The 26878-nt window shown below is 35.6% G+C and overlaps 1 protein-coding gene across 4 annotated transcripts in view; it reads right to left on the bottom strand.

Annotated features, from left to right (window-relative positions):
• Window positions 1–13290: 13290 nt before the first annotated feature.
• Window positions 13291–26878, bottom strand: part of LOC115451227 (zinc finger and SCAN domain-containing protein 22) — a 28225-nt gene continuing 14637 nt past the window's right edge. For all 4 annotated transcript variants that reach the window (XM_030179466.2, XM_037437344.1, XM_037437322.1 and 1 more), the window contains 11 exons: window positions 25888–25978; window positions 25475–25552; window positions 24929–25020; window positions 24355–24466; window positions 24079–24168; window positions 22857–22995; window positions 21608–21790; window positions 20416–20544; window positions 20064–20179; window positions 18353–18576; window positions 13291–17578 (listed from right to left, as the gene is read on the bottom strand). In XM_030179466.2, the coding sequence (XP_030035326.1) occupies window positions 17501–17578; window positions 18353–18576; window positions 20064–20179; window positions 20416–20544; window positions 21608–21790; window positions 22857–22995; window positions 24079–24168; window positions 24355–24466; window positions 24929–25020; window positions 25475–25552; window positions 25888–25978 (1332 nt within the window). In that variant the 3' untranslated portion in view covers window positions 13291–17500. The remainder of the gene's footprint in view (window positions 17579–18352; window positions 18577–20063; window positions 20180–20415; window positions 20545–21607; window positions 21791–22856; window positions 22996–24078; window positions 24169–24354; window positions 24467–24928; window positions 25021–25474; window positions 25553–25887; window positions 25979–26878) is intronic.

Here is a 26878-nt window from a genome sequence, read left to right as displayed (position 1 = left end):
TAGCATTTCGACATGAAAGACTAAATATTGAAATCTTTTCGAAAATTTTACGGACGTTGTCGCTTTGTCGCGTCTACGTACCTGTTTTTATAATGAAAAATTGTATTTTATACATTAAATTTAATGTTCGGTGTCGAGTTTTTCACTCTCGTTCCGTGGGTTGCCAGCGGTAATAACTATTTAACACCAAAAGGCAGCCGGTGCGTCTTATGAAAAATCAAAAAGGTGCGAGAGTGAATGATCGATAACCAGTTTATATTTTGACTGTCTTAGATATTCTGTTATTGCTGGGCGTATCGGGGATGGTTTTTGAATGATTTTTGTTGTGTAGTGACGATTTTACATCCTAGATCAAAGGGAGAACAACCGGAGTGTATGTTAAGGGCAAATAAAAATTATTAGTCAACATTCATTGGGTTACACAAGGAAAATATCGGTAAAGGACTAGTTTTTGACTATGTCAACAATAGACTAAAACTTGAGAGTTGAGATTCCAATGCGTTTCAAAGAAACAAAACAATTGATCTAATAAATCAGCAAAATCTTGAGATCAAACCAACACATGTTTCAAAGAAACTTCGACAAGATTGGCCTTAGCACAGATCAGTGAAACCTTCAGTCCGATCAGTCAAAACTGAAGGTCGTTGATACGCCCATGTAAAGTTTAGCTGTCTTTCATTTCTCTTCGCGTATAGTTGAAAAAATGGTGAGACATATCGCTAGATTACTATAAGATATTATTATATGGAGGGTGGTTTGAAATTGTTTTTCTCCAACTAATATCATGTCAATTTTAATAATCTGTCAATCGGAAATCGAAATTTCTGGCGGGTTTTGAGTGGGGTGAAAATTGATGCTATTTCTTCAATAAAGCTTCAAGCCGGTCTGCATCCGTTCTTTCGAGTTTTGGCTTGACAAATATCCTCATTAGGCAATATGATCTAATCAATTTACTAGCCGATTTGCTCGCAATATTATGAAAAGTCGCGACGGTTCATAACCTTTGACCCCACCCAGGACCTCCCCTTCAGAGGTGCAACCTCATCGTATCACACCAAAATTAACGACATGAATGTATTAGATAGAAAATTTTAGTCAACATATATGCTAGTCATTAGGTATTTATTTAAACGTATAGCCGCTTTGATTAGTAATATATATCCATAGACTAAGAAATTATATGATAATGTCTAGTTATAACTGCCGACGTGTATCTATGGTTGTCAAACCGGAAACGGACGTCGTTGCCTTTCTCTTGTTGCTACTACTTCCTTCATAATTTACGAGAGCTACATATGATAAGAACGCTTCGCTGTTTCCAATAAGTATAAGTTAAATTAAAAAAACCATTATAAAATGGCATAATATAAACTAGCTAGGTGAAATTGCGAGATGTAATTACAACATATATTATTATACATATATATATACAACATATGATAAAAAAAAATAAAAAAATATTGTGCAAAGTATCTTAACAGTTTTAGATAGGCTATTGAAATTCTTTCTTGTGTGTGTGATTTTTTTCATTTTTTTTTTCATTTGTTCATATTTTTTTATTATTTTTTGTAATTCCAATGATGTAAGGATACGCATAATTTTAAGTCCCATTGAATAATAACACCAAATATTTTATAATCCTTGAAATAATATTTAAAATTAGAAATTGGCTATATGTATTAAACATATGTGTAAAGGGAATTTACATCTTGAAACTAAACTTGTATGCCTTATGAAATCTCTATCTTACATTTTTTTCATTTATTGTAAGCGTCACAAAGTGTTGGTAATGGTATACGAAAATGAAATTCATCTTGGAATATTTTTTAGTGTCGAAATGAATGAGATATCGGGCGTGAAATAAATAAAATTGTATGAAAGCTGAAAAACTTAGAACAGTGTGAGGTGATACAGTAGAAATAAGGGTCGTGAGTTTTTACTTTTATAGTAGTGATGTGAGAGTTGGAAGATGAATAAATTAAGAAAAAAAATAACCCGATGAGAATACCGCTCGTGAAAAATATTAAAACTTTTTTGAAGGGCTGCAGTTTTTTCTTTAGCGCATGCCAGTATCAACGTAAGTTGCATTGTTATTACAGCAAGGATCAATATTGTTAAATAACTAAATATGTCTGAATACAGTTTTAATAATATTAGGTAATTTGTTTCTCATATAAGTTTAAAAATTTGTTTGCGTAATTCTTTTCGTAGTATAACGGTTCTGAATTTAACTCGCTCTAAAATATTTATGTTTAATTTTTCCGAATTGTAAATTCCCGACGTTATTAGTTTTAGTTAGCAACATTAAAACTTATGTCAGATTTTAAAAAGGCGGCAGAACACGAAAAATGGCGACAAATTTTCAAATACCATTACTAACACGGAGAGTGCCAAATTGTGTATTTTTTGTTCACTTCGGAAAAAACATATATATCCGTCTTGTAACAAATAAAAGAACACCAAATATTCAGACTTTATCCTCTAAGGATGTTTCTTTGGTAATCTACAGCTTTGCAGAAAGAGAATGGTAAAAAATGCAAAATTTTCACACACTTTCCAATTAAAATTGTCAGGGAATCTAGTCATTACATTACCTTACTTTAAAGTTTACTGCCTAAAAATAAATAGACGTTTCCTATACTCATAGGTAAAAACCAGACATACATAGTCGGATTGGAAACCGGAGTCATTTCATATTATTATTCATTAGCGATAAACAAATGTGTCAGCAAATACCACCCCAATCCATATTATCAAAATAATGATACAAATAATAAATAACTTACTGGTAGGTCTCTTATGTGAACGTCGCTTGGGTAGGTACCCGATCAATTTCTGCCGCCGAGCAAGTGTGTAGTCTGTTGTGTTCCGGTTTGAACATTATAGCCAGTGTAACTACTGGACATAGTAAAACATGTCTCAAGATGGCGAGCGCAGTGGAATACCAAATACTTTGTAATTCAAGGTGTTGGTGTTTCTACTGTTTATGAATCGTATCGCATACTATCAGGCGAAGGACAAGCTCGTCTCGTCATTCAAAGCAATAAAACACAGGTGTTAATAAAAACACAGATTAAAAATAACTTTTTTAGCTTAAGTTAAAAATCCTACAATGTTTGTCAACCCATTGACAATCAAGTTCATAAATAAGATCGATAATTTTACTCTTTCATAATCAACAATATATAATGATTAACCTCTGAGTATAAACAAATAAAATGGTTGTTAATAAAGCGGTTAACCCGTTCAAAGGGTTTCTGGGAAGCAACCTATGTCCTGCAGCTCCTGAAATATAAAAATATGTACTATTCTATGCTTGCAAAGCTGTAGATAACTATATAATTAGACGTGAGTAGTACTAAATGTGTTTCAGTTCTTGTCATTGGGTGTGTTTTCTGGCTGTAACTGAATCCTATGCCGTTAGGTAATCGTTTAAAATGGACGCATTTTTCAATAGTGCACCTTGTGCTAGTAATGTAGATTGATTTTCCAATCTAAAATCTGCTAATTTAATAAAATAGTGACGTATACTCCGGTAACTTTGAAACGGTGAAGCAAAAGTGCTTCTAAAGCAAGTATTTTATTTCCTGGTCAGGCTATAATAACCTTGGGATAACCTATAACTATTTTAGCAATTATTAAAAATACATCTTGTGGGAATTTTATAAATATTTTCTGGCAACACTCTAAAGTTTTGTGGTGGGGTATTTGATAAATTACTTACCTTCAATATTATAAAAGGGGCTGCAAACGTCACAGAGAAATAAAGTGTACAATCAGTGAGTAGTGAGTTTATCTTACACTTGTAAGTGTAAAGTATAGCGACAGTTCACCATAAACAACGTAACTGATTGCAAAAATTTTAAGTTTTCCTAACAAAGCAATTATTTTGCTTAAAAGGAGTCTTCATACCTTTAAGTGAAATGTAACCTACACTTGCTTACGAAAGAAATATTTATGTTTTTTTTTTGTTTTTAAAATTTTGGCAAATATTCGCTTCCTGTTGCTTGTAGCCATATAAAAAAAATAATCGCTCTCGAAAATAATATAATTAAAAATATTAGTTTTCCAATTCAGAAATTTGGAATAACATCATTTTAATTCAACTTCAGCCTTTGAAAGTCCATTACTGGACATAGACCTCACCTAAAGACTTTCAGACCTGTTAGAAAAAAAAAACTCATTTTGCAATTTGATTATCGTCTTTCAAAGTTTAATACCTAAAAATAAAACGTTGATAATTATGTTAACGCGAATGTCACATTAAAACAAAATATTGTATATTTCGATATGTAGGTAGATATTCTGACTTTTCGGTCCGTGGTCCGCCGCGTACCACGAAGGCTGCAAACTTCGAAACGTCGGAAGACGACGTTTCAATAAATTAACGTATCTTATATAGCAAAAAGCAAATATGTCAGAAGACTGGAATCCTCCTCTTAGAAAGAAAGATCTCTTAGAACCGGCCTGCTGGGGAAATATCAGTAATAGTGCACATTTATATTTTTAGAACAAGGTGCTTACATAATCGAGATTAATGAAAGATATCATTTCAAACCATTTAAGTAGATAGTACAATATAAATAATTACTAATCAACGAACTTTAAAACAATCAACGAAATATACAAAAATAATTATAAAAAGTCATTTTTTCTTTCTATAGTGAGTTTTGTTACTATAAATTCATTAAGATATTAAATGGGATCATGTAAGCAAAAACTGTCTAAATTGCAATAATTAATAATCTCTTAAATTTATAATTATTATTGATTTTCATTATAATATTTTTGCTTTGAGTGTTTTAAATTTTCCTCTGTATCAATTATTTTTATTGTTCATCACTGTATAATATCATTACAACAATATTCTCAGAAAGTTAGTTAAAATGTACTTGTTTTTGACATTTATAATAATCAAAATTCATCCAATGTTCAAGTGATATATGTAGCAAAATATTGTGCCCTACCCCAAAGCTAGTCCAAGTCAATATACCCTAGTCAGTTCAGCCTGAAAACACACCAACGTAGTCGTTTTATTTTCTAGACATGCTAGACTTTTGATGTGTTGTAGGTACCCGAGTGTCGCTTAGAAAACTGTAACTATATCGGGAAAGGAGATATCATATTTTTTGAAAAATGTAATATTGTATCTATACTTTTGTGGCAACTCCGGTTTTGGAACGACGTGAGCGTTTGACAACTGCGCGTCATCCAAGTTGGCAATGGCATTCGAATTTCAAATTTGAAAATGTATTCTATTCAAACAAAGTTTTTATTCTGCCGTGTCAACTTGGTGATTTATTTCGTCGTTTTGAAAATCGAAGTTCTTTTATCTGGCTAGTGTCGGTGGTGTAAACTGTAATCAGCGCCATCTATATTTAAGAACTGTAATTGGGGTAACTGTCAATGATTTTTGACCCCGTTTTAAAGGATAAAATAGAATCTTTTTTCAGATTAACTCTTTTGAGACTTTATACCATGTTAGAAAAAGTGAAATCCTTAGTTGAATTACTAGAGAACTGTAAAAATAGTTAACCACCGACTTAGCCAAAATAAGGTGATTAATTTTGACAATTTTTTCAACTTTCTATACATATGTATGTAGTTTTTTCGTTGTCATCGTATTAGTAATATACCTACTATAACGTATTTCAAGTAAAAACTTTCGCTCGTATTCATAAACGTTATTTATCTAAGGACGGAGCATTGATGTGATAACAAGTCTGTTTCTCAGTGCTGACGGCATGGCAGCCTTCGCAGTACGTAGACATAGGGCCGTTGTGATTGGCTTATATACAACTTGAATCTAGTTGGCTGGCGGATAAACAAAGCTGAGAAACAGACTTGTTACCACAGCAATCCTCCGTCCTTAGATAAATAACGTTTATGTATTCGGGCGTTTGTACATACGATAATAGGCACAATAGCATTGTCTAGCGCTAAACGCTAAGCGCAACTAGACCGAAGTTTTTACTTGAAACAAACAAACAGCAATAATATGCAATAGATGTTGTGGTAGATGTTTAATTTGAAGTACCGCTAGGAAATTTTTAAATTTTATTTTTAATTTTCGGTAGAAAACGACACTATTTTTTCTATCTCTCCTATTGTTTATAGTCGTTTTTTACCGAAATCACGTGTGTGTCTATAAATTATATTCGGGGCTCGGGTGGACTAGCTTAAAGGCGTACCGAGCGACCGAGCGTTGTGCCGTAACTTGGGGTGAATAGGAACATAGTAAAAAAAACAACAAAAATCTACGTATAAATTATTACTGCTCTAAGAACTATTTGTAAAACAGATTTGGGTTAGGTTAGTATGACTTCGATTTAAATATTTTCGTTTGTGTTTACTGTAACAGTATATTTAGCAAAATGGAAATACATGTTTTGAGATAGTTCTAGACGTATCCGAGCCCCGTACAGAAGCACTAAGTCGCCATTTTGTTTCCCCCATATTTTCTACCGTCCATGGATGTCGTGGTAGCGTAGTTTCGGGCTCAATTCTTTTAAAACGCACACGAATACAGAGCTTTGTTTTGTGATCTTCAACGACCAGGTGAAATGTTAGTGATTTTTCGCCCCATTTGGATTTTTTACCCTTTTAAAAAATTAAAATTAAGATGGACGTTTTAGTTTACCCCGTTTGCGTTGTTAAGAATAATTTTTAGTCGAATATTAGATTAAATAGTGTAAGGTAAATTGATTTTGTTGAGCTCTGGTTTTGTTGATCTATAAGTTTTGGCGGGAAAATATTTGGACGAATGGCTTTTATGGACTTATTTAGAAAGTACGGCAATTTTAAATGGATTTTATGAAATAATGCCTTTCTTGAATCATTATATCAAAGCCCAAACACCAATATATACTCCTATTATAATATATCATTATTTCTAATATGTTTGGCCAAAATTCCGATGGCTAAAAATGATACATACTAAATCTCTATTGAAAGCAATATCTGTAAAAAAAACACAAATATCAATGTATTGATATTGCTTCAGTCAATATAAAAACTATGTTTCTTTTGATTGTTCGTATTTTTAAGTAATTAACCCTAGTTTTTTATCTCCTTAAATTAAACCAAAGTTTATTGTAGTCTTGAGACTAATCTAGTCAAATTTCTAGTCATATTTTATAATGTTCCAAATATCTTTGCTTTATATTTTGACATACGGAATAACGCACCCTAATATAAATACAAATTGTATAAAAAAAAAATGATTGCAATAACTAAGATACTTAAGTTGGCAGTATGGCTTTTTACCTCAGCCAGTACTATAAGAAAAAAACATAAAATCCCAAGTGACTAGTAATATTTACACACGTTACGTTACTTAGTGTGAACCTAATGCTATAAACTACTTTCAGGTCCAACAGTTCGGCCATCTTGATCTTTATGAAGGATTAAGAAAATATTTTCCCGCCAAAATGTTTGTTATTTTCTATCTGTTACACATAAATATATTTCAATAAGAATGATATTGTACCTACCTATAGCGTATATAGTATAACTTATTGTATGGTTAGAGATAAGGTGATGCGAATAAATACAAGAATAAATGTTGTTTTATTTATTTACCTTGTCCTTATTTCCAGATCCTTATGTTCGGAAATTTTCGATGGCTCCTAAATAAACTATCGCATCCTAAGATATTTTTATTTCATAGATCCGTTGCCCGAGCTCTATACTGGCAAGACGAAAGCAAGGTAATTGCTCGACATTCACTTGTCAACCTCCAACCACTGTCGCGACTAGTCGGCTTACAAATGTTTTGTATTTTTATAAATAAAATGCCTTCCTGTTTTTAGACGATGTACAAATCATACTGCAACTGTGAATGAAAAAAACGTTTCATTTCATACGTTAGTAATAAGTATACACTATTTAACTTATTTTTTTAACTAATAAATGCATTTTATTCGACTGTCATGGCGACCAGAATTCAATAAACTAGATGGCCACGGCGGTCGACGCTAGGGCCCTATCAATGCTCGCTGCTAGGGCTGTACAAGTATGTGACTATAGTAAATACTGCGCTGTTTTTATGTGCAATTTTGTTAGTCTATGACGCGTCTATTTGTAAAACATCATTGATCGTATTTGAAAAAATAGCGCTTCGCACTTTTTCAGCGTTTCGTTAGCTAGGTACTATTCAGTTCTGAAGCCAAATTTTTTCCTGTATACTCCCAAACCCATTTAAAAGTAATAAATCAAAGACATTAAACTATATAGTTAGTTATAGATCGAACATCAGAGTCAAATTTTTGCTCCAAAAATTATTACCAATCGGTAATAACTGTCTTATTTGAAATGTGTGACAAGATGTCACAGCGTCCTTAGATATTAATACAAAAATAATATATTAACAGAAAATATGCTTTCATATAAAAAAAGTGAAAATAATGATATAAAAAAATGAAGTATTTTACATTTATGTTTTGCTATTTCAAGGTAGATTGAGAAACCATCGTATGAGCGCAAAATGTTTGTATGACAATCTTCCCAATGTCCGCTCTATATAATCTTGGAACTTTTTGTAATAAAAGAAAAAAATTATAGGTGTGGTAGTAAACGCTAAAAAGTAAAAATCTCGTTTTTTTAGATACTATAGTTCATTTAGGAGCCCTCGTTTTGTCCCTGGGCCATTTTGGCCCAGGTGTAAAACGTAATGAAAGAAAAAAAACAAAAACATTTTTTGAAAATGGACTGCACTTACAAGAGATGCAGATTCTATAGCACTACTTCGTACTTTATGCTACATATATTCGTAAATATAGTAGCGTAAAGTACGAAGCAGTGTAATGGGTTGTTGCTACTGAATGAATCCGTCCTGGCCGAATTTCGGCCACGGCGGCCAATCTCAACGGATATCAGACAGGAAATATTATAGTATACAAGTGTGTGCAATACACAAGCACTCTCTATTTCTTCTCATAGTCCGGTGAGACACAAAAAAAATTGTTGAACCTATTCTTTCTTTGTGTCAAGTATTTTCTTTATAATAAGTCGCACTGCTGGGCAGTGGGCACGGGCCTCCTCTGCTATTGAGAGGGATTAGGCCTTAGTCTACCACGCTGTGGTGCGGATTGGTAGACTTCACACGCCCCTCAAAATTCCTATAGAGAGCTTCTCAGATGTGCAGGTGTCCTCACGATGTTTTCCTTCACCGTTAAAGCAAGCGATAATTCACAAATACACACGATTTTAGAAAAGTCAGAGTTGTGTTTTGGTTTTGAACCGCAGACATTCGTCTCGGCAGTCCGTTCCACTCCCAACTAGGCTATCGCTGCTTTTTATTTATTTTCATTTGTTAGTGCAAATTATAGAGCTTAAAGTAAGCCAAATTGTCCATTAAGGGTAAATGAATAAAACACAAAATTAAATAAAACTCTATATTTATATAATATAATAATAATCATATTTAATAAAGTATTTCTCTTGCACACTCCCATACGACGAACCGGGGCCCAGGGTCACTTTTGGTACAACAATTCACCTGATTCATAATACAAAATGTATACAAAACACACGTCCCACTATCGACCCAACTTCGTCGGGTCAAAATTGACCCATCCACTATTGCGTTAACAATAATGAAACACCTTATCTAAAACCCACCTAACAGGGTATAAAACGACCCCAAACAATGCTTAAGTTAAACTATACCTATTAAAATTCATCTACAGTGTAGATCTTACTCAACATTGCGGGTCATTTTTGACCCAACGAAGTTCGGGCTATATACAACCGAATTAATGATTTAGCAACGAATTCACTATGCGCTCTTATACCTATATTGTAAATAAAGATTACTAAAAAATCTATGATTTATAATATTTTTTTTAAACAAACATTTCGCACGAAATGCTAAGTCTAAATTTTAAGGCGTTAACTTCAGTTCATTTGTCCTTTTGGATACCGCAATCTGTGAATAGAGGTAGCAATTAACGATTCCACGCTAACTTCAGACAATAACCAATCTTACTTCATTCTGACTGGTCCATTGAAGTCGATAGTATTGAGTAACCACTGCACCTGATGGTAAGAATGGGCTCCAATAGAATGTCGACTGATTGGGTAACCCTCAGTCGACACAAGCCTGTTTGAAGACAGCAATGGCGAAGAGTATACAGGGTCATTTTGACATTGCGTTAAATGAAACCACATACTTGGAAATAACACTACAATAAGTTACTTGAACTGTAGATGTAAAATAAAAAAGTGTAAGTTTCGAACGAAATAGATATTAATAAAGTCATTTTAATTTTACACTAATGCCACTACTACTAAGAGAATTCGTAAACTATCAAACTTTCAGTCAGTAATACTCTTGCACATAACACATTGGAACTAAACTACAAAATGATCAAAAATACTGAAAACTAAAACCAGGATTTTTGGTGAATATATTCGTTATTAATGGATGATTTTTACACAATGTCAGCAAAGGTAAAGTATGTGGTATCATTTAGTAACGCAATGTCAAAATGACCCTGTATAAGCCGATTCATGCCTTCACTTTTAGAATCCAATTATTAAAACAATTTGCAAACCGAATTCATACATTAGTACCTACATGTTAGGGTTTACTTTCGGAAAATTTTACCATTCGCCATTTATATAGGCTGATCCCAGAACGCGACAGACGTAAGCCCACGGTATTACACCTTGTTGGCGACAACCGGACTTACAAATAACCTACTACCTAACGGTATCTGTCAAGGGAATCTGTACTCTATGTACAGGGGCTCCGTTTTCAATGATCAAACGTAAGCGCATACTAATATACACTGTCAAGTTTACTGTTAAGGTTTAGATTAGCAAAAACTTGCAGTTGGCCGTAGATTTTTATTGCGCAATATATTGCTGCAAGTTGCTTGTCTAAATAGCTTCATTCTTGCCTAAATGACGGAGACAATCTTCAAGCTTTTATTTATTTTAATTTTTGATGACAGTATGCGCTCACTTTTTACATAAAACTTGATTATCTCTTTCTTATTCCAATGGCAGTATAAAATTATAAATATTAAGTATCTGGTTTTATCAAACGGTCATTTTTCTGGTAAATCCTTTAGTAATTAAACGTTTGGGTAAGTTCGGATGAGATAAGACCGACAATCCAATATTGTTTAACTCTACTACGAACACAGCCTGCAGACTATTTTATGTACAATATTTGCTACCGAATTAGTTCAGCGTTTACCAATATTGGTCTTACCCCGTGATCCGAACTTACCAAACTCAAATACAGGATGCTTTTTTTTAAGTTTTTAGTACATACAGTTACCGTAAACTATTTAAAAACATTTTTTTTATAATAAATGCGTATTCCCATACGTCCTGGGTCATTTAAATATACCCTGAATAGATTCTAGTATACTTGAAAATATTTACCAAAAAAATGCCACTATACCGTTCGGAAAAAGAGTTGTTGATAGCAGTGGTGAAAGGTCCATGTAATTCGATTCTTGCCGGCTTCCTTTTCGTAATTATTTAATAATATAATATTCATCGATATATATATACTACGTACTAACTGAATTGAAATGTAATCCATTCAAACTGATTTTAGTATGGTCAATATTGAAGCTTTTGGGTGTGTACGAAGTGCGCTCATCACAAAAAACGCGAGTCTAAGTGCAAACCTGGATGTGAATAAAAATATAAGTCAAATAAGTGAAATTATTTGTTGTGAATAAATAGGCTATAACAGTGACGTTGCGGTCGCCATTTTAGTTCAGATTTTGAACAAATAGTTTATATGAACGTTCGTGTCTATAGAATATACGTCAATGATAATATTAGCATTACAACGATTTACGCACTGCATTAATACATTAGAACCTATAGATATGTTGTGTTAGGTTCACTTTTGGAAAATTTCAACCTTGGCCACTGGTAGATAGAATGCTGTCGTGTTTTTGAATCACGGTGAAATGACAGTAACTCAGAAATGGCGGCTTTGTTAATTTTTTTTTAGCTTGAATGACGAGATTATCTTGTGGTTCGCCTGATGGTAAGCGATACGATCGATTGTGTACGGTCGCTATACGAACGGATAGAAAATATATCCCACCTGCAAACGTAGATGTACGTATTTCGTGTTGTGTATGAAACCTAGATAAGAAAGTTCGTTTACCGAACATTCCAAAGTAATGAAAAAAATAGCCCTTTTGACTTCCTTCCCTCTTGATTACCACGGCAGTATGTGACATTTGAAATATCTATCAGTGGATACAATACCTGTCCTGTCGATGTGTAGGGACATCCATACACACATACAACACACATAAAAACTCTTTTTCCGAACTTTAAGTAAATCGACGGTGAAATGTCAATACCTCGACTGAAATGTCCCTTGTTAATATATTTAAACCAACCCTATAATATACAGGGTGATATTTAATTCAATTTCTCAATACATACGTAACCAATTAATGATAGAACAATGTAGTATGTAAAAAAAGAAAAAAAAAATTCTTCCACATTGATTTTTTTTTTATTTTTTGTATTTTGCGTTGTATTTTCGTTATGTAGTTAAAATCAAGTTTCTTTTTTTTTTCATAAAATCATTTTTTTATTTTGCGTTGTATTATTTTCGTCATATAGTTAAAATCTTTTTTTTCATAAGAATCTTTTTGCATTGCAGTATTTTTATGTAGTTAGAAACCAAAAAAAACTTTTGTTTCATAAGGCTATTTTTTTTTTGTATTTTCGTATTTCGACTGTATGCATACGCTTTGAGAATACAATTAAATGCCACCCTGTATACTGTCTCACTGCACGAGCCTCTACAAGTGTTTAACTTCCACCACTCTGCAGTGCAGGCAGACTTCATACTTTCAAAATTCTTTTAGAGAATTCTCAGGCGTAAATCTAGCTTCCCTTCACCGTTAAAGCAAGCAATAATTGACAATTTGGAATTTGAGTTTAGATTTTGCCGCGGACATTCGTCGCGGCAGTTTCATTTCCAAAACCAAGTAATTAACGGCTATAAACCTATGCCAATCGATCCCAATATCACCCCCTTATTCATAGTTTTTTATCTAAGGACGGAGCATTGCTGTGATAACAAGTCTGTTTCTCAGTACCCAACAGCACTGAGAAACATAGGGCCGTTGTGATTGGCTGATACATATACAACATTAGCCAATCACAACGGCCCTATGTTAGCAACGCACTGCGAAGGCTGCCATGCCGTCAGCACTGAGAAACGGACTTGTTATCACAGCAATGCTCCGTCCTTATATAAAAAACGTCTATGAATAAGGGCGTCAATCTCTAATCCGATTCCGAGAGCCATTCAAAATAACTCATTTGTAGTCAAAAAATACTTTGTTCTAATTGGTCTATTTTTGAGATTTATTGGAAATGGCGGTAGTCGATTTCGGCAGTCAGGCATTGGCATTTCATCATCGTGTTGACAATCATTTTATTCAACAGATTATAACCTATCTTCGACTTATTTTAATTCATCATGATGTAACAAAATGTACATATTGATTGTATTCCGAATTTTCAATACTTAAAAGTTATTCACAAAATGAATTCAATGAATCAATGATCAGCATCACGCCTTCCATTAAGAGTAAAAGTAACAATTAACCAGCTATTTCCCACGTATTGGAGGCGAACCCAAACTCCGGGCTGTAAAAAAATATTGCCCAACCCGAACTTCGAACCCGAACAGCAAGGCAGCAGACAATTGAAAAAGGTTTTTTATATACAGCATGATTCAATTTGCATTTTATGAATACCTTTTTTTATTGAAAAAAATCAGCTGTTTGACTCTGTGTCACAATGTTATAGTAGTTATCCGTTAGCTAACATATATGGCTGTTAATGCTGCATTCTCGTTTACCATTTATTTGAGAGCTTGATTTTTGTATGTCGCCTTATATTTTTTTCGAAAATTATCCTCTTGTTCACAGACGTTATTTATCTAAGGACGGAGCATTGCTGTGATAACAAGTCTGTTTCTCAGCTTTGTTTATCTGACAGCCAACTAGATTCAAGTTGTATCTCAATATTAGCCAATCACAACGGCCGTATGCCTACGTACTGCGAAGGCTGCCATGTCGAACTGAATAACAGACTTGTTATCACAGCAATGCTCCGTCCTTAGATAAAAAAAACGTCTACGAATAAGGGGTCAATGTTTACTTAGGCATTGTAAAACAGAGCCATATTACAATAAAACGTCTTAAATATATTTTATTAGTGTATTATTCGAGGAACACGCCGTGCGACGTCTCATCACGTCTTGTGACAACTCACGACGTGTCTAGACATCGCGGCCTGCCGTGAGCTTTTTATAATGTACAAAAATGCATTAAACCTTATTTATACGGAACAATTATTGCTAGTAAAATTCGCTTTTTCCCTCAAAAACGATTATTTCTAGCAATAATTGCTCCGCTAAATAACTAACATTTCTCGATTCGGAAAGCAATAAATAATTTAATTATAAACGTAAATATCTCACTTTAGGCTCAGCGACGTGTATGGACGTCATGTTAAAGTAATACTAGTACTATTTATTGCTTTTATTTCCTTGGCTCCGTTAATTTTGCGACCATTATAGTGAAATACATACTTAAATAATCCATTTTTAACATGATTGGAAAGATTTGTTATAAAAATCATAAGTCTGCTTAAAAGAAAAAGTGCTAAGTGCAATTTTTGAATTTCCAAGGCAATTCGATGGCTTCATAGTCACTTACAAAAGCAGGTATTTCAGCTTTTAACATATTTATATTGCTTTTTTACCCACACTAGCTATTATTTGACCTAGAAAACACAACGAAAGCCTTCACAAATCTTAATTTCAATAGATTTTGTCTAAAGAAGATAAAAGTACAATTTATAGGAAAAAGAATTCAAATACAAATAGAATAAAGTTGTTTTTATATAACTAGTGAAAGCTTAGTTAATTAGACAAATTCTATAAAAATTAAACACACATTTTTATGAAAATTGTACTTAGCACTGTTGTGTTTGGGCAGACTTAAATCTTGGGCACCATTGTCGATATATAACCAATTTATAGGGTATTTGACTGTTAAGATAAAGAATCGATTAAAAATCGATACAATTTATAATCGATAAAGTCGATAAATAAAAAATATAGAAACTTATTACACCGTCAATTATAATATTTAACCCCATTTATTGCAATAATGTTTAAATTTATGTTTCAACCTACTCGATAGGCATATCGATAACAATTCTTTGGAATAAAACATCGATACTTATTGAAAAATCGATTTCGAATTATTTTGAAAAGTTATGCCAGAATTCCACGCACGTGTCAACAATATATGTACAACTTCACACGATAAAATTATTCCATTGTAGATAATAAGTAAGGGATCATCCATTAATCACGTGTGGCTCGAAAGGGATTCGGAAAAATCACGAAATATCACAAGGACGGGGAGAGGTGGGTGTTAATGTAATATCACGTTTATTTTTTATTGTATTAATTTTTCAAAATAACTCAGATTATACCTGTATTTAAACATTATTCTAAAAAAATTCAATATAGTTTGTACCAAAAAGAACACGTCATTTTGGGTAGTGGCAGGGGTAGTCTAAAACCTCACCACATATCACCGTGGGTTAAAAAGTCACTAAAAAACATCACGTGATTAGTGAACGACCCCTAAAATGCAGTTCATGGACCGTATTCAAATGAAACTCATTTTGGCTCTGAAGTGCGAAATCCAAAACTATATAAAGTTTAAAAAGAATTGTAGGTGCTTTAAAGGCTTTCAATTAGGAATCTTAGTAATCTTAATCAGGTTTTTTTAATTAGAATATTATTGAATGATGGTTTTTAATTTTTCTAATTTTAACTATGCATCATGTTATAGTCATTCGTTTTCGAACAGGCGTATCATTCATTCCATTTAGGTTATAATAATGTTAATCTGCTATCCATCGTATTACAGTCATTCTTTCTCGAACAGGTGTATCATTCATTCCATTCAAGTGGCAGTAATTTTAGCCTGCAATGTATCATATCACAGTCATTCAATCTCGAACGGTCGTATCATTCATTCCTTTGAGGTGACAGTTATTTGAACGGTCTATGCCTCATGATACAGTCATTCGTTCCTGAACAGGCGTATCATTCATTTTATGCAAGTGACAGTTATTTGAACCTGCTATGCCTCATGTTACAGTCATTCGTTCCTGAACAGGCGTATCATTCATTCCATTCAAGTGCCAGTAATTTAAACCCGCTATGCATCATAATACAGTCATTCGTTCCTGAAAAGGCGTATCATTCATTTTATTAAAGTGACAGTTATTATTTAAACCTGCTATCCATCATGTTACACTCGCCACGCCAGTCGACACAATTATGCCGGCCTGTTTGAAACCGTCGCTATTTGGTCAGACGCAAACATCCGCAAGTATGGATATTAAAGATAATTCAAATTGATTTACATTTATAAATTAATTTTTCATTGACTACAGTTATAAATAAATAAAATCGAATGTCACATTAAAACAACTATATTTTATATGAATCGAAGTTTAGTTATTATTTAATTTTTCTATCAGTCCAGTAAAACAATTTAAAATATATTTTATGTACTCTCAATAAATAGGAATAACCAACAGTGCGTTGCCTCCGAATCTTCATAATGACAACACTTGACGTATTTGACAATACATTTGCGCCTTTGACAAAGCAATATCGACTTTGTGTCATATTGATATTGCATTGGCGAAATAGGGCAAATATTTGCTCAAATACCCCAAGTTTTGCGTTGGCAAAACTTGGGGTATTTGAGCAAATATTTGCAACAGGTCGACTTTCTGTTCAATTGTCAAACACATTCATTCTGTCAAAGGTCTACGGCGTAGCCTCACGTAGATGTATTACTACGGCGTAGCTTCATCTTTTAAGGCGTTTTTCTACTCAGAAATAAATGAACCCTCGTCATACCATCAGCAACCCCAAACACATAATTTGAAGCCTTATTTCTACGTGAAAACGGGTGGGGAGGGAGATTATGCTAATAGTGCTATGGGATGGACCGCGCGTGCGCGTACGGGATCGCCTGCACCAAGTTGCAACCAAGTCGACTTACACCAAATTAATGCTGGTCGACTCGCAGTCAAGTCGACCTCAATTAAGTTATCTACAGCGTGGTCGACTCCCGCAATTACCTTAGTCAAGTCGACTTAACAAAAATACCTACAAGTCGACTCCCGCAGAACAACACTACCTACAGGTCGACTCGCGCAGTTACCTTAGTCAAGTCGACTTAACAAAACTACCTACAGGTCGACTTCCGCAAGTTACTAACGTCGAGTCGACCTGCACTAAGTTAATATGACAGCAGACAACATGCAGTCGCGATCCCGACTGCATTTACAAACACCGCACGCGCGGCCCGTCCGACGGCGGCACGAGTGAACCAGTCAAATACCCTACATTCCAAGGTGCTGACCTGACGAGCCCCGGGGTGACCGCTCGGTCTCAAGGCTTGAGCCGCTTGTAGTTCGCGAGGTGGCTGTTGAGGTGTTGCGCTAGTTGGTCCGCTCGGGCGAATGATGCCTGGGGACAAATATATAGTTATTGAGATGTTCAATTGATCCGTTATAGATCACACGATGAAAGATAAAAATTGGCTAAAAAGAATTATACTGGGTCATTTTGACATTGCGTTACTAAATGAAACATCATACTCGTCTTCACCTTTGCAGACATTGTGCCAAAAATCATTAATTAATAACGAATATTTTTGCATAAAATTCTGATTTTAGTTCTCGGATTATATATAGTAGTGTAATGCTAATATGACATGTGCGTGAGTGTATTTCAGACTGAAAGTATGAAGTTGCTGCGACGAATTCTCTTAGAATAGTAGTAGTGGCACTAGGGCGCGTAAAACTAAAATTACTTTTTATTAATGTTTATTTTGTTCGAAATTTACACTTCTTTATTTTACCTCTATGGCTCAAGTAACTTATTGTAAATTATTTTCAAGTGGTTTCATTTAGTAACGCAATGTCAAAATGACCCTGTATTAGGTTATGACAACTCTATCATAAGATATCAAGAAATTATAATTGATGAGTAATTTATAGACTTGGCGTTTCTTTAAATATACAAATAAATATACCCAGGGATGCCTATATTGAAAAAAATTCGACCTCACCTCAGTGGCGAAGGGTGAAATTCTTTAAAAGGTAACCAAAAAAAAAAAAATGCCTTAGTTAAACAAAATAAAAAAAAAATTGTTAATTTTACAGAAAAGACAAACGTAAATAAACCTAAAATGGAAGCCGGTAGGAATCGTGTTGTATGGACGCTTCGCCACTGCCTCACCTTACAAACGACACACCGGTAGAGCTGCTTGGCGTGGTTGTGCAGGTGCCGCGTGAGGGACTGCGGGTGTCCGAAGCGCTTGCCGCACTGCGCGCACACGTGCGGCAGGCGCGAGGACGCCGCGCCCGCGCCCGCGCCCGCCGCGTGCGCCGCGTGCGCGCACGACACGTGCCGCCGCAGCTGCTCGTAGCGCGGGAACACCGCGCCGCAGTACCGGCAGCGGCCTGCCGCGACACATCATAATAGTTATATCAGCCCTGTAGTATACACTGTCCCACTGCTGAGCACGGGCCTCCGACACTACTGAGGGATTAGGCCTTAGTCCACCACGCTGTAGTGCGGATTGGTAGACTTCACACACCCTCGAATTCCTATAGAGAACTCAGATGTGCAGGTTTCCTCACGATGTTTTCATTCACCGTACTTCACAACACATGCTTCTTTAATATGGCAACAAATTGCAAATGGAGATTATTCGTCGACCGCATAGACTTGTTAAAACTCAATCATATTTGAAACTAGCTTTTGACTGCGGCTGCGCCCGCTTTATATTGTACCGAGATAAAAAGTAGCCTAAAGCACTCAGGAGTCATCACTCTCCCAACTACGTCTGTCTGCTTGTCTGAATGCAATAAACTCAAAAACTACCGAATGGATTTCGAGCATATAGGGTATGAATATAGTTTGATATCCTGGGAAGGACGAGGGATATTTTTTATCCCGGAAAATTTTATATACAGGGACTTTTATACCAGATAAACTCTATCAGGCGGTGGAAGACGCAAACAAAACCTTGTATATTACTAAAAATAATATCTTCATTGCAACGAAATTTTAAATACTTCTTGTTTTAGGACCTAATGTCTCTTTTTCTATAAAGACACAAAACCATAGCTAGAAAACAGTGATGGCCTAATTAGTTGTGGAACGGACTGCTGAGATGAATGTCCGCAGGTTCAAAACCCAAACCCACCTCTGACTTTTGTAAGCTTATGTGTATTCTTTGTTTATTATTGCGCTTGCTTTAACTGTGAAGGAAAACATCGTGCGGAAACCTGCATACCTGAGAAATTCTCTATAAGAATTTTTGAGGTTGCATGAAGTCTACCAATCCGCACTAGGCCAGCGTGGTGGACTAAGGCCTAATCCCTCTCAGTAGTAGAGGAGGCCCGTGCTCAGCAGTGGGCAAGTATATAATACAGGGCTGATATTATTATTATATTATTATATTCAGTGAAGACCCTTATTATATTAAAACGAAATATAAGTCCTACTTTTTTACGGACTAATGCGTGGGAGTCATCGATTTCCTTTTATTCAGTGAAGACCCACATAGCATCTACGAAGAACAAAACCCATTCTTGTAGGTGTTTAGATATCCCTTTATATCAGGGGTGGCCAACCGGTCGATCGCGATCGACTGGTCGATCGCCACAACAAGTCCAGTCGATCGTGGCAAGGCAAAAATATAAATACGTAGAACAGACCGCGCAACATACCTAATCACTAACTGCTGCACGCATCGATTTGTATTATTTTTTAATCAAAATAATAACAAATTGTGTGCTGAACTATGTTGTTTCATTTAAGATTTCAAGATATATATAGCTTGGTAGATCGCACAGAGTATCATCAGTGAAAAGTAGATCTTGGGTCTTACCAAGTTGGCCACCCCTGCCGTATATCGTTTACAAAGAGTATTGTCCCTCACCTGCCCTCTCATCCGCGGTGTGCGTGAGGTCGTGTGCGGCCAACTCCGAGTCGTCCTCGAAGCACTTGCGGCACACCTCGCAGCGCACCGTCATCGAGCCACGATGCGCTTCAGCCCTGAAGAAAAATTAGAGTTACATGGACATGATTACTTTGAATGACGAGACGAGCTTGCCGTTCGCCTGATGGTAAGCGATACGATCCACGACCAATGGTCTACCCAGTAGACCATTAGTGTTTTACATTATTTTTTTTAATTAAATACCATCATCCATCCATTTAGATATTCTCCTACCCTCCCCAAGTGAAATATCTCAAAAGACCAACGGTCTTTTCAGTAGACCAACACTCACTTATGCTCCCAGAGTTTCTCGCGCCGGTTGAACGTCTCGTTGCAACAATCACACTCGTATCTATCTGAAGAGCGCGTGCGCGAACGAGAGTTGCCTCCACCGCGGTTCTGATGACTGCGCCTGTGGATTCTGTAGCAAAAAAGAAAAATTTTAGGCTTTCTATTGTTTTTTTTTATTGGTTCCATAAGGTCAAACACCATCCTGCTTAATCCTTATTTGGATTACTATCGCATCTTCTAGAATCTAGATTATTAGACATAAAATCCAAAGTGTAAAGACGACAATGCCTTGACGTAGGCATGCAACGTTGCGTTTATGTTATTTATTTAATATTAACTTTTGATATAATTAATGGGAAGTGTTGGTACACTTTCTTCTTACTCCTTTTATTCACTCATAGATAAGCCTCCAATAAAAGCAAAAAATAACGTCAAAATGTTTGAAAAGTACGTCGCTGATTGCAAAATGGAGCAGTAAACTAAAAAAGAAAAATATTTGTAAAAAAAAAATTTTTCTCCCCCCTATTAAAAAGATCAAGAAATTTTCGTGGTGCTAATTTTTTTATTGGCTTAGTAGACAAACGAGCAAGCGGTCCGCCTGATATTTATCAGCATCTACCGCCCATGGACTAAAGCAACGCCATAGACCAAGCCGTTGCCTATCGAAATGTTGCCAACTTTTTACTACCTTAATACAATTTAAAAGGGCAAAAATAGTCTCCATTATACCTAATTTTCATTCAGCATCACTGGCCTGCCACATTAAGATGATTTAAACAGCGTTAACTATTCAAAATCGTTTTCTTACATTTTCTTTGATGGCAAATTTTTACTATTATTAAAATTTCAATTATCATGCTAAAATAGTAGGTAATTTTTTTATTGAAACAACAATAATTTGGCGGTATTCTGCTATTATAGAAAATATACACAAGCTGTTCAAAGATTATTTTTAACTATTATATTATGAGTTTAATACTCTTGATATCGTAACATTTCTATCTACTTTGTAATATTGTAAACTCGTCCGCTATAATTTACTTTATACACAAGTTTCTTTTTTTTATACACAAGTTTTGGGTTGCGATTAGAAGTAAGCATATTTTGTAATCAATAATTGGTGTATTTTTAGTTGTAACCTGTTTTGTGTTAAATAAATAAATAAATAAATAAATAGTGTTTTTTCTACTCACTTCAACGTGACCCGCGTAGAATACCACTTCCTGCATATGTGACACTGGAAGCTCTTGTCTGGCGATTCGTTGTCCGATTCGCTTATCTCGTCCTGCTCGACGGGGGGCGGAGCACCCGCGAGCCGCTCCGGGTCCGAGTCGGAGTCGGACTGCTGCCCGCTGTACGACCAGGCGCCGAACGATCTGAGGGTAAATTGAGTATTTTTATTTTAATTAACGAAAGGCTTAATACCATTGATGTATATTCTACAGACACGAACGTCCATATAAACTATTTGTTCAAAATCTACACTAAAATGGCGACCAAAACCCGTGGCGGCCCTAAACGACGCGAGGCCCCAAGCGAAAGCAAAAAGAAACAGACGCGAGGCCCCGGGCAGAGTAAAAAAACGTTCCTCTGTTTTAACAGTTTCGTCGGTAAGAACGTAAAAAAGGTCCTGCGAGGCACCGGGAGAGGCCCTGGGCGGTTGCCCGGTTCGCTTCCCCCAAAGGCCGCCTCTGACCACTTGAACAACAAATAATTTTACTTATTTGACTAATATTTTTTATTCACATCCAGGTTTTACGCATCGATATATATGTACTACGTACTACAAGTGGCGTTCTGAACACTTAGTTCAACAGAATTGAACTGCAATCCATTCAAACTGACTAGTATGGGTCAAAATTGACAGCTATTTAAAGCGCTTTAGCGTTGCATGTTTTAAGTTTGGTTATACGACGTTTGATGTTCAGCGCTGCAGCGAAGTTTAGTTGTAACTCCAGATTTTGAACAAATAGTTTATATGGATGTTCGTGTCTATAGAATATACATCAATGTAAATAATAATAATAATAATATCAGCCCTGTATTATATACTGTCCCACTGCTGAGCACGGGCCTCCTCTACTACTGAGAGGGATTAGGCCTTAGTCCACCACGCTGTAGTGCGGATTGGTAGACTTCACACACCCTCTAAAATTCCTATAGAGAACTTCTCAGATGTGCAGGTTTCTACACAATGTTTTCCTTCATCGTTAAAGCGAGCGATAATTCACAAATACACACATAATTTTAGAAAAGTCAGAGGTGTGTTTGGGATTTGAACCTGCGGACATTCGTCTCGGCAGTCCGTTCCACAACCAACTAGGCTATCGCAGCTTATTTTAAATTAACTGAAATATATTATTATTGAGGTCGCGTGGTAAAAAATCTCATGTGATTTACACAAGAACTTTGCGGACCCACTGATTTCTGAACAACACGAACCTGTCATCATCAGCAGTGCTGTTGTCCAAGGAGATGACTTCCTCCTTAGGTTTCTCATCTTCAGACCCTGACTCTGAATCCGAGCTATCTGATGAACTTGAGCTGTCCGAACTCGACGACGAAGAGGAGCCGGAACTACCTGCGGAGGGAAGGGTGGTCAGTAACCAGCGTACCTACTTGGCATTATTAAACATAATCACTACGTTTTATAGTACTTTATGTGAGACGCCAATCTGACAGATACGGTTCAAGGTATTGCCAGCGTAAACTTGTAACTGTACTCTGTAGTACCAAAAAGAAATTGGAAACTTTTGCGCACGTTTTCTTCCTTATTTCATTATTATTATTATTATTACATGTTGTTTTATTTTATTTTTTATTTTTTGTCTTCCGCCACGTCATTTCCAACAAACGGCCCAACGGAAGATCAACGCTGGCTTCACTGTCAGCATATTGCTGAACTGGTGCCTTTTTTGTGACAAACATAGTTTTAAGTTTTTATTGTCTGTTTCGTTTGTTCGTCTGTTATGTTTATGTAACTTGTGTTTGTTGCAAAATAAATTTCTTTTCTTTCTTCTTTCTTTCTTTCAAACATGTCATTATACTATAACTTGTTAAAATAATAATAAGTATTGTATTGTAGGGGCAAATGTTGCTATGGGTCCTGTCTTATTGACGAGAGTTGACCACGTACTTGTACATATATCGGTCGTCACATTGCCATTTTACCTCCAAAAAGAAATTGTTTTTTTTTTAAACCTTATGACGCTGTCTGGTTATAGTTCGCCTAGGATTCGAACCCAGACACTCGCGGCTCAGAGCTTTGGTACACCAAAAGTGGACCAGTGACTAAAAATGTTGATATTTCTTTGGTGCCGGGCAAGATTTTCTGACTACCCTAAAATAGTGATCTGATGTCATAACGTCAAACGCGTTAACTCTGCATCAATATGCGTCAGGCATGCATTAATTATGCGTCAAATAACGTGAAATATGCATTAATTATGCGTCAAATAACGTAAAATATGCATTAATTATGCGCCTAATAACGTGAAATATCCATTAATTATGCTTCAAATAAGTTGAAATATGCATTAATTATGCGGCAAATAACGTGAAATATGCATTAATTATGCGTCAAGTAACGTGGAATATGCATTAATTATGCGTCAAGTATACGTGAAATATGCATCAAGCATGCATTAAGGTATTGAACACTTACCAGAGCCAGACGTACTACTATCCGAGTCTGAATTAGAACTGTCTTCTAGTTTTTCCACTTTGGGATCCAACTCTTTGACCGATGCGCAACCTACAAACAATTTTTTACTTCATTCTAAATTACGGATCAAATTGTATATCAGTAGTAGTAATAATTAGAAAATCGATCAATAATCGAAAAGTACAACACGTACCATAATTTTTACACATTAAAAAACTTTTCCGGAAACCGGAGACCGGAAAACCGGATTCCGGAAATTCCGGAATGTTACAATACCTTCAGAACTCCGCACCGACAGCACTTCATCATCGTCTCTGATTCTCTGCGCCTGATCCGAAGTCGGCTTCTTACAGTTCATCGCTAACAGATGCGCTTCGTACAAATCATCCTGCAACCATACAAATAATTCCTCAATAGTTTAATAACGTATTGATTCCTAAAGATCCAGGTTTATGAAAAATTAAAAGTTTGGGAACATCATTTTATAGGAGATATTTTTAGCAAGCTCTTCGAGGCTTAAACGCCAATTATACCTAAGCGACAAATGTACCGAAAAGTGAGTGTGAGTATGTGAGTTATACACACATTTGTATTCAAGATTTTTCTGCATCAAAATACATCAAATAAGTTAAGATTTTTTTTAATTAAAATCATAATTTTCGCTGTAATGTTTAATGATTGTCGCTTAAGTTCTGTGTTCTATTTTGAAGAGCTTTTTCCGCACTTGGCCCGCAGTAGGACGGGCCATTGTCGCTTAGATATGTCGCTTAGCTACGATTAGCCTTAACACCCTCTGCTAGATTTTAGACTGACATGCCAGACTCTGTTCTAAATTTGTTATCAAACTTACCTTATCTATATTAGCATATTTCTCGTGGATGTGCCTCAAAGCGCGTAGATTCTCGTCTAGGCTTAGCGAATCCGAGGCTTGGCTCGGTGACCCTGAACACACGAGTTAATTTAATTATTACCTTTATTCGTTATACCGGCGATGGTTGATGGAACGGACTGCCGAGATGAATATCCGCAGGTCCAAACCCGCCCTTTGGAATAAGGTTTTTGGATAATTCTAAAACGGTATCCCTTGCTTATTGCAAAAGGCGATTCAGTGCCTCTGCTGATCCTTACTCTCATGGAGCTATAGTTAATGAATATGGAGCTAAGATAATAGACATTTGTAGCCAAACTACTGGACATAATAATAACATCTCATGTCTCAGACGAGCGCAGTGGAATACCAAACAATATGTAATTCAAGGTGTTGGTGTTTCTACTGTTTATGGATCGTATCGCTTACCATCAGGCGAACGGCGAGCTCGTCTCGTCATTCAAAGCAATAAAACAAAAATAAATACGGAAACCCTAAGAACCTCGAGTAATACAATGTTAATCTCACCTAGATCCGGTTCGTCGTCGCTGTCTACTGTTATGGGTTCCGCCGAATCCGGCATAAGGTTACTTCTGACGCGGATTTCTAAAAAAAAAAACATTTTGTCATAACATGTCAAATAATTAGCCCGTGAAAAAACGATCGGTCGATCAAAAATTTATAGTTAAAACAACTTTCTGCGCATTTTTTATGTATGTACACGATATATTCGCTAAAAGTATCAAAAAATAAAATATCCCGGTTTTGTAAAAAAAATAATCAAGAAACCAAAATCCCGGTCTCGATTACCGGAAGACGCGGAAATCGATTTTTGTTACCCGATTCTCTATACAGAACCGGAAAATTCCGCTACATGGTAAACCGGAATTTTCCGGTTTTAAATTCTAGCATGTACAGATTGAAAATCGAACATTACTCACTAGGTTGTTGCATCTCTTTGTTGTTGGCGGCTAGTTGGTCCGTTTTTCGCGGTCTCCCTCTTTTCCCTTTAACTCTTTCTGTGTTGGGGGTCTGTGGAAAATAATTAACTGCTCAATCCTACTAATATTATAAATGCAAAAGTTTGTGAGGATTGATGTATGTATGTATGTATGTTAGTTCCTCTTTCACGAAAAAACTACTGAACGGATTTGGATGAAACTTTACAGTAATATTGGTTATACATCAGAATAACACATAGGCTACAATTTATAATGATTTTGTGTAATTTGGTCATAATTTAACGATACATATCAAGTAAGTCAAAAAAAAAAATATCCCGGAAAACTTCACGCAGGCGAAGCCGCGGGCAAAAACTAGTTATATTAAAAATAGACACATTCAGACCAAGACATGGATTAACATGAACTGCTCTTCATTTTGAGGTAAAATTGACGGATAATTCATCTTCATTGTTGAAATGGCAAAACCTGATAAGTGTTTTATATTAGTCAAAATATAATATCAGCCCTGGATTATATACCGTCCTACTGCTGAAGGCCTCCTCTAATATTGTTAGACCTTAGTCATTGATGTATATTCTATAGACACGAACGTCCATATAAACTATTTGTTCAAAATCTGAACTGAAATGGCAACCAAAACGTTACTGGTATAACCTATTTATTCACAACAACAAATAATTTTACTTATTTGACTAATATTTTTTATTCACATCCAGGTTTACACTTAGACTCGAGTTGTTATATCATGAGCGCCACTCCGTACACAACCACAAGCTGCCAATATTGACCATACTAAAGTCAGTTCGAATGGATAGCAGTTCAATTCAGTTGAACACAGTGAATGTTCGGAACGCCAAATCTAATATGTAGTATATATATATCGATGGCGTCCAGCACGTTGTAGTGCGGATTGGTAGACTTAACACACCCGCAAACATCATAGCAAATAGCGAGAATACCCTTTGCC

The sequence above is a fragment of the Manduca sexta genome, chromosome 1, assembly GCF_014839805.1.
Source record: "Manduca sexta isolate Smith_Timp_Sample1 chromosome 1, JHU_Msex_v1.0, whole genome shotgun sequence".
Lineage (NCBI taxonomy): Eukaryota > Metazoa > Arthropoda > Insecta > Lepidoptera > Sphingidae > Manduca > Manduca sexta.
This window is presented reverse-complemented; position numbering and strand designations above follow the sequence as displayed.